The sequence below is a fragment of the Bufo gargarizans genome, chromosome 6, assembly GCF_014858855.1.
Source record: "Bufo gargarizans isolate SCDJY-AF-19 chromosome 6, ASM1485885v1, whole genome shotgun sequence".
Classification (NCBI taxonomy): domain Eukaryota; kingdom Metazoa; phylum Chordata; class Amphibia; order Anura; family Bufonidae; genus Bufo; species Bufo gargarizans.
This window is the reverse complement of record NC_058085.1, coordinates 350,288,844-350,303,059: the sequence shown is the minus strand read 5'-3', so window position 1 is coordinate 350,303,059 and position 14,216 is coordinate 350,288,844. Positions and strand designations below refer to the sequence as shown.

Genomic DNA, 14,216 nt, shown 5'->3' with positions numbered 1-14,216 from the left:
AAGTGCTAGTGCTGCAGTCCCTCCCTTTCCAAGTGGTGGACTCAGCACCTTTCAGAGAACTGATGGCTTGTGACGAGCCGAGGTGGAGAGTCCCAAGCCATCATTTCCTTGCCAAAAAGGCAGTACAACCCTGCACACACGTAGAACAGAAGGTGGGCCAGTCCTTGAGCCTGTCGGTGGCTGCCAAAGTGCATGGCAGCGCCAACATGTGGAGGTGTAAATAAAGTCAGGGACAATACATATCTTTTACGGCCCACTGGGTGAATGTGGTTCCTGCACAGCCACACCAGCAACTTGGCCAGGTGACACTGCTTTCGCCTCCATGTTGTCATGCCGTTGGTCCTGCGACAATGTCCGCCTCTGCTTCCTCATCCTCCACCGTGTCCTCAGCCTCCACTGCAGGGACAATTCACAGTGCCCCTCCTGCATACCACATGTGCAGGGCACGGCGGTGTCACGCTGTTCTGCACCTCGTTTGCTCCACAGACAGGATCAGTTTTTTGGGGGTTATTGTTCTGACAGATCAGAGGAAGGGCAAAATAATCAGTGACGTCAACACAAACTTACTGCTGACACCCTCTCCACTCTGTTGGGGGACTCTACTTGTATAAGTGTTTAATACAACAGGTTCTGTAGACATCTATGTGGAATCAGCTGACGACGGTGTAAAAGGCTGACCTGTAAGGCTGAGTTCATACTTGAGTTATTTTGTCAGTTTTGGCCCCATGACTGACCAAATAAGTGAAGTGTGTAGTGATTCTAAGAGTGATGCCTGTCATCTGCATGTCATACTGACTCACAGTATAATTTCACTACCACAGCAGACTCCCTATGCATGTTACTGGCACAGTGTTCTACGCCATTTTAAAGGCTCTCTGCAGCCAAGAATTAGCCATTTTTTAACGCGATTCACGGCAAATAAATTAAGATCGAACCAAATTTTTTTTTTAATTGGGCGAACGGGCCGAATCGAACTTTTGAAAAATTCACTCATCTCTATTTACAACATTGCTTATCAGATTTTTTGAGAGATGCAGCTCAGAGCTTTCCCTGGCTGCAACAATCTTTTGGTTTAGCAATGTAATTGACTCCTCTGGTGTTTATTTTAAAGTTATTTGAGATTTAGAGACAAATACAAGTTAAATGGAAATAAGATTGGAATTTTGACATGAACTTCAATGGAGGCTCAGGTTGGCATCATCATGGTTTGATGGGTGAGACCCTAGTATACAGTTGCAAGAAAAATTATGTGAACCCTTTGGAATGATATGGATTTCTGCACAAATTGGTCATAAAATGTGATCTGATCTTCATCTAAGTCTTAACAATAGACAATCACAGTCTGCTTAAACTAATAACACACAAATAATTAAATGTTACCATGTAAACATTCACAGTGCATGTGAAAAAAGTATGTGAACCCCTAAACTAATGACATCTCCAAGAGCTAATTGGAGTGAGGTGTCAGCCAACTGGAGACCAATCGATGAGATTGGAGGTGTTGGTTACAGCTGCCCTGCCCTATAAAAAACACACACCAGTTCTGGGTTTGCTTTTCACAAGAAGCATTGCCTGATGTGAATGATGCCTTGCACAAAAGAGCTCTCAGAAGACCTATGATTAAGAATTGTTGACTTGCATAAATCTGGAAAGGATTATAAAAGTATCTCCAAAAGCCTTGCTGTTCATCAGTCCACGGTAAGACAAATTGTCTATAAATGGAGAAAGTTCAGCACTGCTGCTACTCTCCCTAGGAGTGGCCGTGCTGTAAAGATGATTGCAAGAGCACAGTGCAGACTGCTCAATGAGGTGAAGAAGAATCCTAGTGTGTCAGCTAAAGACTTACAAAAGTCTTTGGCATATGCTAACATCTCTGTTAGCGAATCTACGATGCGTAAAACACTCAACAAGAATGGATTTCATGGGAGGATACCACAGAGGAAGCCACTGCTGTCCCAAAAAAAACATTTCTGCACGTTTACAGTTTGCACAAGAGCACCTGGATGTTCCACAGCAGTACTGGCAAAATATTCTGTGGACAGATGAAACCAAAGTTGAGTTGTTTGGAAGAAACACACAACACTATGTGTGGGGAAAAAGAGGCACAGCACACCAACATCAAAACCTCATCCCAAACGTGAAGTATGGTGGTGGGGGCATCATGGTTTCGGGCTGCTTTGCTGCGTCAGGGCCTGGACAGATTGCTATCATCAAAAGAAAAATGAATTCCCAAGTTTATCAAGACATTTTGCAGGAGAACTTAAGGCCATCTGTCCACCAGCTGAAGCTCAACAGAAGATGGGTGTTGCAACAGGACAATGACCCAAAGCACAGAAGTAAATCAACAACAGAATGGCTTAAACAGAGGAAAATACCCTTCTAAAGTGGCCCAGTCAGAGTCCTGACCTCAACCTGATTGAGATGCTGTGGCATGACCTCAAGAAAGCGATTCACACCAGACATCCCAAGAATATTGCTGAATGGTCCAGAATTACTCCTGACTAGAGTTGAGCGGACACCTGGAACTTTTTGGCGCTAAAAAGGCTGTAAAACAGCCCAGGAAAGAGCTAGAAGGCTGCAAAAGGCAGCAACATGTAGGTAAATCCCCTGCAAACAAATGTGGATAGGTAAATGAATTAAAAATTTTTTTTTACCAATATCAATAGGAGAGAGGTCCCATAGCAGAGAATCTGGCTTCATGTCACCCACCACTGTAACAGTCCATTGTCAGATATTTAGGCCCAGGCACCCAGGCAGAGGAGAGAGGTCCCGTAACAGAGAATCTGGCTTCATGTCAGCAGAGAGTCAGTCTGCATGTCATAGCAGAGAATCAGGCTTCACGTCACCCACCACTGTAACAGTCCATTGTCATATATTTAGGCCCAGGCACCCAGCCAGAGGAGAGAGGTCCCGTAACAGAGAATCTGGCTTCATGTCAGCAGAGAATCAGTCTGCATGTCATAGCAGAGAATCAGGCTTCACTTCACCCAACATTGGAACAGTCCATTGTCATATATTTAGGCCCAGGCAGAGGAGAGAGGTCCCGTAACAGAGAATCTGGCTTCATGTCAGCAGAGAATCAGTCTGCATGTCATAGAAGAGAATCAGGCTTCACGTCAGCCACCACTGCAACAGTCCATTGTCATATATTTAGGCCCAGGTGCCCAGGCAAAGGAGAGAGGTCCCGTAACAGAGAATCTGGCTTCATCTCAGCAGAGAATCAGTCTGCATGTCATAGCAGAGAATCGGGCTTCACGTCACCGAACATTGGAACAGTCCATTGTCATATATTTAGGCCCAGGCAGAGGAGAGAGGTCCCGTAACAGAGAATCTGGCTTCATGTCAGCAGAGAATCAGTCTGCATGTCATAGAAGAGAATCAGGCTTCACGTCAGCCACCACTGCAACAGTCCATTGTCATATATTTAGGCCCAGGCACCCAGGCAGAGGAGAGAGGTCCCGTAACAGAGAATCTGTCTTCATGTCAGCAGAGAATCAGTCTGCATGTCATAGAAGAGAATCAGGCTTCACGTCAACCACCACTGCAACAGTCCATTGTCATATATTTAGGCCCAGGCACCCAGGCAGAGGAGAGAGGTTGACAAAACTTTTCCACATCTCTGCCATGCTAACCCTGCCCTCAGAGGAGCTGGCCGTGACACAGCTGCCTTGGCGACCTCTTGCTCTTCCTCTGCCTTGGCCTTGGGCTTCCACTTGTTCCCCTGTGACATTTGGGAATGCTCTCAGTAGCGCGTCTACCAATGTGCGCTTGTACTGGCGCATCTTCCTATCACGCTCCAGTGCAGGAAGTAAGGTGGGCACATTGTCTTTGTACCGTGGATCCAGCAGAGTGGCAACCCAGTAGTCCGCACACGTTAAAATGTGGGCAACTCTGCTGTCGTTGCGCAGGCCCTGCAGCATGTAGTCGCTCATGTGTGCCAGGCTGCCCTGAGGTAAGGGCAAGCTGTCCTCTGTGGGAGGCGTATCGTCATCGTCCTGCCTTTCCCCCAGCCACGCACCAGTGATGGGCCCGAGCTGCGTTGGGTGCCACCCAGCTGTGACCATGCTTCATCCTCATCCTCCTCCACCTCCTCCTCATCCTCATCCTCCAGTAGTGGGCCCTGGCTGGCCACATTTGTACCTGGCCTCTGCTGTTGCAAAAAACCTCCCTCTGAGTCACTTCGAAGAGACTGGCCTGAAAGTGCTAAAAATGACCCCTCTTCCTCCTCCTCCTCCTCCTGGGCCACCTCCTCTTCCATCATCGCTCTAAGTGTTTTCTCAAGGAGACATAGAAGTGGTATTGTAACGCTGATAACGGCGTCATCGCCACTGGCCATGTTGGTAGAGTACTCGAAACAGCGCAACAGGGCACACAGGTCTCGCATGGAGGCCCAGTCATTGGACGGTGAAGTGGTGCTGTTCCATAGTGCGACTGACCTGTGCGTGCTGCAGCTGAAACTCCACTATGGCCTGCTGCTGCTCGCACAGTCTGTCCAGCATGTGCAAGGTGGAGTTCCACCTGGTGGACATGTCGCATATGAGGCGGTGAGCGGGAAGGCTGAAGTTACGCTGTAGTGCAGACAGGCAAGCAGCGGCAGGATGTGAACACCGGAAGCGCGAACAGACGGCCTGCACTTTATGCAGCAGCTCTGACATGTCGAGGTAGTTGTGAATGAACTTCTGCACCACCAAATTTAGCACATGCGCCAAGCAAGGGATGTGCGTCAAACCGGCTAGTCCCAGAGCTGCAACGAGATTTCGCCCATTATCGCACACCACCAGGCCGGGCTTGAGGCTCACCGGCAGCAACCACTCGTCGGTCTGTTGTTCTATACCTCTCCACAACTCCTGTGCGGTGTGGGGCCTGTCCCCCAAACATATGAGTTTCAGAATGGCCTGCTGACATTTACTCCGGGCTGTGCTGAAGTTGGTGGTGAAGGTGTGTGGCTGACTGGATGAGCAGGTGGAAGAAGAGGAGGAGGAAGCTGAGTAGGAGGAGGTGGCAACAGGAGGCAAAGAATGTTGCCCTGCGATCCTTGGCGGCGGAAGGACTTGCGCCAAACAGCTCTCCGCCTGGGGCCCAGCTGCCACTACATTTACCCAGTGTGCAGTTAGGGAGATATAGCGTCCCTGGCGGTGCTTACTGGTCCACGTATCTGGACCTTGCCACAGATGGCGTTGCGCAGTGCACACTTGATTTTATTGGATACTTGGTTGTGCAGGGAAGGCATGGCTCTCTTGGAGAAGTAGTGCCGGCTAGGAACAACATACTGTGGGAGAGCAAGCGACATGAGCTGTTTGAAGCTGTCTGTGTCCACGAGCCTAAATGACAGCATTTCATAGGCTAGTAGTTTAGAAATGCTGACATTCAGGGCCAGGGATCGAGGGTGGCTTGGTGGGAATTGACGCTTTCTCTCAAATGTTTGTGAGATGGAGAGCTGAACGCTGGCGTGTGACATGGTTGAGATGCTTGGTGACGGAGGTGGTGGTGTTGGTGGTCCATCCCCTGTTTGAAGGGTGGCAGTTGCCAACGTTCCTCCAGAGGTGGAGGAAGAGGCCGAGGCGGCAGTAGCAGAAGAGGCCGAGGCGGCAGCAGCAGAAGAGGCCAAGGCGGCAGCAGCAGAAGAGGTAGCAGGGGGAGGCTGAGTGACTTCCTTGGTTTTAAGGTGTTTACTCCACTGCAGTTAATGCTTTGCATGCAGGTGCCTGGTCATGCAGGTTGTGCTAAGTTTCAGAACGTTAATGCCTCGCTTCAGGCTCTGATGGCACAGCGTGCATACCACTCAGGTCTTGTCGTCAGCACATTGTTTGAAGAAGTGCCATGCCAGGGAACTCCTTGAAGCTGCCTTTGGGGTGCTCGGTCCCAGATGGCGGCGGTCAGTAGCAGGCGGAGTCTCTTGGCGGTGGGTGTTCTGCTTTTGCCCACTGCTCCCTCTTTTGCTACGCTGTTGGCTCGGTCTCACCACTGCCTCTTCCTCCAAACTGTGAAAGTCAGTGGCATGACCTTCATTCCATGTGGGGTCTAGGACCTCATCGTCCCCTGCATCGTCTTCCACCCAGTCTTGATCCCTGACCTCCTGTTCAATCTGCACACTGCAGAAAGATGCAGCAGTTGGCACCTGTGTTTCATCATCATCAGAGATATGCTGAGGTGGTATTCCCATGTCCTCATCATCAGGAAACATAAGTGGTTGTGCGTCAGTGCATTCTATGTCTTCCACCGCTGGGGAAGGGCTGGGTGGATGCCCTTGGGAAACCCTGCCAGCGGAGTCTTCAAACAGCATAAGAGACTGCTGCATAACTTGAGGCTCAGACAGTTTCCCTGGTATGCATGGGGGTGATGTGACAGACTGATGGGCTTGGTTTTCAGGCGCCATCTGTGCGCTTCCTGCAGAAGACTGGGTGGGAGATAATGTGAACGTGCTGGATCCACTGTCGGCCACCCAATTGACTAATGCCTGTACCTGCTCAGGCCTTACCATCCTTAGAACGGTATTGGGCCCCACCATATATCGCTGTACATTATTACGGCTACTGGGACCTGAGGTAGTTGGTACACTAGGATGTGTGGCTGTGGCAGAACGGCCACGTCCTCTCCCAGCACCAGAGGGTCCACTAACACCACCACGACCATGTCCGCGTCCCTTACTAGATGTTTTTCTCATTGTTACCGTTCACCACAATAAGAAAAATATTATTTGGCCCAATGTATTGAATTCAAATTCAGGCCTTTTTTTACAGACACCTAACACTATCTGGCTATCTATTTAGGTATCGTATTACACTAATACAGGCACAGCAGTAACGACAGATTTTGCTGGCTATAAATTTGAGGCCTATTATTTAGGCGTGACAGGTATAGGTTTACTGACAGAATTAGACTTGGAAATGCACAGTAGCGTGTGTGTGAAGTTATTCAGAATGACCCTATGTGCATCTTGAATCTTATATACCCTTTTAGGGATAGATTTAAAATAGCTCTGATACAGCAGAAACCACTAAATTAGGAAATTGCTAAATTGGGAATTGTATTTCAACCCAGAACAAAAACTGTGCTTTGACGGACACTAAATAACTTGACCAGCCACAGCAGTAACGACAGATTTAGCTGGATATAAATTTGAGGCCTAGTATTTAGGCGCTGGGTGACAGGTATATGTTTACTGACAGAATTAGACTTGGAAATGCACAGTAGCGTGTGTGTGTGAAGTTATTCAGAATGACCCTATGTGCACCTTGAATCTTATATACCCTTTTAGGGATAGAATTAAAATAGCTCTGATACAGCAGAAACCACTGAATTAGGAAATTGCTAAATTGGGAATTGTATTTCAACCCACAACAAAAACTGTGCTTTGACGGACACTAAATAACTTGACCAGCCACAGCAGTAATGACAGATTTAGCTGGATATAAATTTGAGGCCTATTATTTAGGCGCTGGGTGACAGGTATACATTTACTGACAGAATTAGACTGGGATATGGCCAAAAAATAACCACACTATTGATGGTTAAATGCACTTGGTGTGACAGCTTGACCAACCACACTATTGAGGGTTAAATTCACTTGGTGACAGGCTCAGCTTGCCCCTGATGTAGTATATGGCCAAAAAATAACCAGACTATTGATGGTTAAATGCACTTGGTGTGACAGCTTGACCCCGATGTAGGATTTAGCCAAAAAACAACCACACCATTGAGGGTTAAATGCACTTGGTGACAGGCTCAGCTTGTCCCTGATGTAGTATATGGCCAAAAAATAACCACACTATTGCTGGTTAAATGCGCTTGGTGTGACAGCTTGACCCTGATGTAGGATTTAGCCAAAAAACAACCACACCATTGAGGGTTAAATGCACTTGGTGGCAGCTTGTGCTGGCGCACCACAAGACACAAAATGGCCGCCGATCACCCCAGAAAAAAGTGACTGAAAAACGCTCTGGGCAGCCTAAAAACAGTGAGCAATTCAATAGCAGCAGTCCAATCATCCACAGCTGCAGATCGATCTCTGAATGAAGTCTTTTGGAGGAGTTAATCACTGCCTAATCTCGCCCTAACATCGCAGCTGCAACCTCTCCCTATGCTGATCAGAGCAGAGTGACGGGTGGCGCTATGTGACTCCAGCTTAAATAGAGGCTGGGTCACATGCTGCACTGGCCAATCTCAGCCATGCCAATAGTAGGCATGGCTGTGACGGCCTCTTGGGGCAAGTAGTATGACGCTTGTTGATTGGCTGCTTTGCAGCCTTTCAAAAAGCGCCAAGAAAGCGACGAACACCGAACCTGAACCTGGAATTTTACGAAAAATGTCCGGGTTCGGGTCCGTGTCACGGACACCCCAAAATTCGGTACGAACCCGAACTATACAGTTCGGGTTCGCTCATCCCTACTCCTGACCGTTGTGCACGTCTGATCTGCAAATACAGGAAACGTTTTGTTGAAATTATTGCTGCCAAAGGAGTTTCAACCAGTTATTAAATCCAAGGGTTCACATACTTTTTCAACCTGCACTGTTAATGTTTACATGGTGTGTTCAATAAAAACATGGTAACATTTAATTCTTTGTGTGTTATTGGTTTAAGCAGACTGTGATTGTCTATGGTTGTGACTTAGATGAAGATCAGATCACATTTTATGACCAATTTGTGCAGAAATCCATATCATTCCAAAGGGTTCACATACTTTTTCTTGCAATTGTATAACGTTTGAGAAGCTGTGTTCAGGAATTAATTCTTCCCTGACCTACCTGCTGTAGATTTTCTGTAATCTGGTTTGATTAGTGGATAGCAATGTTAAATTTGAATCCCAAAATATTAAAGATTTTTACATTGAAATGCAATCATAATGTTCTACAACCACAAATGTTTTGTGTGTCCTAGAGATACATGGAAAAGCCACTTTAAATCTCAGATTAAGCGGAGACACATCAACAACTATTCATGTCCTTGTCTACATTCTTCTACCTAATGGAGAAATATTAGCAGACACTGAAAAGTTCAACGCACAGAAATGTTTTAAAAATAAGGTACCGTATTTTTCGCAGTATAAGACGCACCGGCCCATAAGACGCACCAACCAGTTGTTGAGGAGGAAAATAAGAAAAAAAAAAAGTTTAACCAAAAGGTGTGCTTTTGGTGGGTTTTGAACTAATTGTGGTCTGTGGATGGCACTATTATAGGGGATCTGTGGGTGACGCACTGTTATGGGGGATCTGTGGGTGACACTTATGAGGGATCTGTGGTGACACTTATGGGGGATCTGTGGGTGACACTTATGGGGGATCTGTGGGTGGCTCTTATTGGGCTCTCTGGATGGCACTGTTATGGGGATCTGTGTATGACAGTTATGGGGGGGATCTGTGGATGACACATATATAGCATCTTATGCTATGTATCATCCACAGATCCCCTCCATAAGTGTCCCTGTAGTGAATGACCCTCAATACAGGGCTGGGGGCCGGCATCTGGTTTTATAATGACAGCGGGGCCCATGCAGTGACTGTATTCTACTACACGGGCCCTGCTCACTGTATAATTGTATCTCTAATAGTTAATTGTTATGTACATAATCGCATAATGAGTGCTGTGTATTACTTACAACTACAAGCGCTCCCGCTCGGTAGGTAGCAGAGAGGAGGGAGGAGGCAGGCCGGGAGGACGGGCGCTGGCAGCGTGAGTCATACGTCATGCACCCACGCCGCCTGCTTCATTCATAAAGTGGGCGGCGCAGGCGCGTGATGTATGACTCACACTGCCAGCGCCCGTCCTCCCAGCCTGCCTCCTCCTTCCTCCCTCCTCTCTGCTACCTACCAAGTGGCGAGCGCTTGTAGTTGTAAGTAATACACAGCGCTCATTATGCGAATATGTACATAACAATTAACTATTAGAATTTAGAGATACGATTATACGGTGAGCGGGGCCCGTGTAGTAGAATACAGTCACTGCACGGGCCCCGCTATCATTATAAAACCAGATGCCGGCCCCCAGCCCCTCCTCTCTCACAGCTGGTGTATCATTGAAAACTCGCAAAATCAGCAGCATTCGCTGTATAAGACGCACTGCTATATAAGTGCGTCTTATACAGCGAAAAATACGGTAAGTGAGTGGAAAAGTTAACTAAAAAAATTACAATTATAGGTAAGGACCTATTTTATATAACATGTATATCTTACTTATGGGCAGATGTTTGAATATGTTTTGAAACCATGATAGCTCTTGTACAAATATGTGAATTTCTTTATGTTCTTCAATAAAATGGGTTTTAAAAAAAAGTAATAGATCATACCATAATTTCCCCTCTTAGTGGTTCCCTGAAAGACTATGAGGAAAAAAATCCTCTCATGTCCCCTAAAAATCTAAGACATTTGGAGGTCCATTGGGTGCATGCCAAGCAATGTATACTGTATTACGGATCAAGAGTGTTCATTACCACCTTCACTTGTTGACAACACACATTTCCCCTTTTGTCTACAGACCTGTCCAAGATATATCATGCTTCATGGTGATCATCTGTAATCCACATAAAGGGTCAACCCCCTGGGGTGCCTAGCCACAGAGTAACAAATTGCCATATCATTCTACCACAAACCCTTGTGGATATTAGTGATGACCAGCAGGGGTCATATTCGTATTCGTGATATTTTGCTAATATTTTGTAGAATATTCTTCGAATATTCGCGAATTTGATTATTCGTTACATTCTACATTCTTTTTTTTTCTACTCAAAAATCTCCAAGGTAATGATCAATACAGTCATGGGTCAAAAACAAATACATAGCACTATAGAATATAGTGCTATATATTAGTTTTTAGAATATTTTTCATTTTTTTCCATCTGAACACATGATTCCTCCCTGCTTCTTGCTTGTGGGCCAATGAGTCATTGGCCCACAAGCAACTTAAGCAGGGAGGAATCATGACTTCAGATGTAAAACAATTACAAATATTCTAAAAAATGAATATATAGCACTATATTGAATATAGTGCTATATATTCATTTTTTAGAATTTTCTTCATTTTTTCCCATCTGAAGTCATGATTCCTCCCTGCTTAAGTTGCTTGTGGGCCAATGACTCATTAGCCCACAAGCAAGAAGCAGGGAGGAATCATGTGTTCAGATGGAAAAAATTACGAATATTCTAAAAACTAATATATAGCACTATATTCAAAATATTCGCGAATTCTTGATGTTGAGATATTCGAGATAAAAATTCACTTTTCGAATACTCGTGCTTAACACTAGGGGATATTTGTTGCCACTAGTGTTTAGCGAAGGATTCAAAGCGGAATTAAGTCTGAAGTTTAGGAAAACTTTGATTTGCAACAAATCCAAATTTCCTTGCGCTTCGTGGTAATGAATCAGGTTTTTCTAAAATGGTCGCTGCTTGTGTTACAAAGTGAAACTATGTGTAGAGGAGTATAGTCACAGATAACCATCCTTTAAAACTTAGCTTTTATTCATATGTCTAAATAAAAAAAAAACACATTAAATATCCCAAATAGGCAAAATTATCTAACATAACACAAAACAATAAAAAATTCCTATTGTGAAACAGTCAATCCACACAGTAGTGGTTGACAAAATGGCAGGGTCTCGTATGGTAAACAATGCTTGGGGGACTGTCCCTAAAGATGACCTTATCTTCGTTCTGCCCTGCCTAGGATGGAATGGCTGCACTGATAGGGGCGATCCTGTGTCAGGAATCTCCTGGACGCCCTAGGATGGCCCTGACCGAGAAGTGTAGAACAAACTATAGTTGGCTCGTATAGAATTTACCATGTAAAAATAAATGTACCAAAAATAATAAACAGTGACACAAATGGAAAGGATAGGTGCATATCAACTCCCATCAACAAGGGATGAGTCACACGGTAGCTTAAAGAATTGTTTAGTGGTAATATTATGGAGTAAATAGTTATACGCTCAAGGTACCAAAAACCAAATCTAAAACTAAGCTACTGTATAATAGTAATCAGAAAAGCCAACTACAACTAAAAATGGAAAACGATCGATTTTCTCTGCCCTAATTTTATAATGGTCTGAGGCTGTGGGAAAAAAAATCTAACTTTTTCCAGGTATCAAGTGGGTTTACACCTGATGAACTTCTTCCAGGATCAGATGTGTCTCTCCAGGTTGAGGCTGCTCCTGGATCTCTCTGTGGTCTACGGGTGGTAGATCAGAGCGTGGTACTGATGAAACCAGAGAAGGAGCTGACTGCTGACAAAGTGAGTAGTACTAGAGATTTAATAGTTCATGAGAAAACTGTGCATTAGTTTTCCCATCTAATGTCTTTCAGTATTTTAATTCCATAGTAAGCCCTCATGCACACGACCGTATGTATTTTGCGATCTGCAAAAAACGTATCCCCCAAAAAATACGGATGATGTCCATGTGCATTCCTTATTTTGTGGAACGGAACAGCTGGCTTATAATAGAACAGTACTATCCTAGTCCATAATGCGTACAATAATAGGTCATGTTCTATTTTTTTGTGGAACAGAAATACGGACTTACGGAAACAGAATGCACATGTAGTAACTTCAGGGTTTTTTTGAGGACCCATTGAAATGAATGGTTCCGTATACGGTCCGCAAAAAACCCGGAATGGACACGAAAAGAAAATACTTTCATGTGCATGAGGCCTAAGGCTACATGCACATGAACGTTGTTTGTTTCCGTGTCCGTTCCGTTTATTTTACGGATATGATGGGGTCCCATTCATTTCACTCAGTATGTCCATTCCTTAGCCCCGCAAAAAAATAGAACATGTCCTTTTCTTGTCTGTTTTAGGCATTGTTACAATAGATCTGCAAAAAAAAAACGGATTGCATCCGTTTATTTTTGCAGATCCGTAATTTGCGGATCCACAATTTGCAAAACACATACAGTTGTGTGCATTTAGCCTTAAAGCTGAGTTTGCAGGAGGCTTTTTATTTTATTGAATCAGTAGGTTTTGTCAAAATATTTCAAAAATAATTTTCTTTTGCTAAATTTTTGTTTTGGCAAAAATCTAAAGAAAAAGAAAAAAATACATTAAATAGGTCTGGCGGTTATAATCAAACCTGCGAAAGTCTTAGCATTTAGTTGATCTACTACGGACAGATTTTCACATGGCTGTGGGTGCTGAATAACTATGCTTCTTAAAGATTTAAAGAAAAAACAGATTAGATCATTTTGATTTCCCTATCAGTCTGGAATCGCGCATGCTTTTTTTTACATATGAAACAAAACATTATACAGATGCAGACAAACTAAACTTGATGCGTTAAGTAAAAAAAGGTCAGAGAAAGATAACTAAGATTATAATGGCTTTTGTCATGAGATAACCAAGATAACACACACTGTGTCATGTGTTCAGCTCAGCTACATATTTACTTTTCTATATGCTTTTCTTTATTTTTATTTTTATGTATTCCTGTCCTTGGCTTGAAAACTTGCATTGAAAACTATCACAAACACTAGATGTATTATTTCACTCTGAAAGTGAAGCTTTGGGTAGAATACAACTTTTTATAAATTGAACCAACTTTGGGTCAATAAGCACACAGGATGGTCCATCCCTCCCTATTGGTTCTCGAGATGAGTGGTGTGAGATGATGACCAACTTAAAAAAAATATATATATATTTTTGCAGTATTCATCATGGGAAGTCTATCCTATAGCTGTGGCCATCCAGTGCTGGTGTTATGTATTTAAGCCAATGGATTTGCTTGAATGTCATTATATTTTATAAAATTTGTTTCATAAGAAATTACAGTCCTTAAAAGGGTTTCCCAGTTTGCATAATATCCAACATAAATAATCATTTATGAGGGTAGTTGCAATTTTGTATTGTATTTCTTTTACCTTTTATTGCTCCTACCTTCCCGTCTGGGCTGTGGTCACATGACCATGTCCACGCAGCTCTTTCTTATTTCCTGTGATATGTCCATGGGCGGGGCAGTGATAGGGGAGTGTCTATGTGACCAGCTAGATGGGAGGAGCTATAAACTACCTGGGCGTTGTTAGAGGAAGTGCTGGAGCTGTGGCAGAGAAAGGAGAAGTGCTTCATGGGTTTGGTTACACATTTCAGGGAGAGTGGCAGTGGTTGTTAACCCTTCCCCATTCCTCAAGCAGTACCCTCCAGCTATTAGCTGTACACCACAAATGTCATCATTTCCCATTACCCACAACTGTGTCCAAAGAGAGCTTAAAGGGATTGTCTCACTTCAGCATTTA

General features: G+C 44.4%; 1 protein-coding gene across 1 annotated transcript in view; it reads left to right on the top strand.

Moving 5' to 3' along the window:
• Positions 1–14,216, top strand: part of LOC122940096 (alpha-2-macroglobulin-like) — a 174,593-nt gene that overhangs the window by 59,745 nt on the left and 100,632 nt on the right. Inside the window, exons 14-15 of the mRNA XM_044296442.1 lie at positions 8,879–9,024; positions 12,074–12,223. Of these exons, the coding sequence (XP_044152377.1) occupies positions 8,879–9,024; positions 12,074–12,223 (296 nt within the window). The remainder of the gene's footprint in view (positions 1–8,878; positions 9,025–12,073; positions 12,224–14,216) is intronic.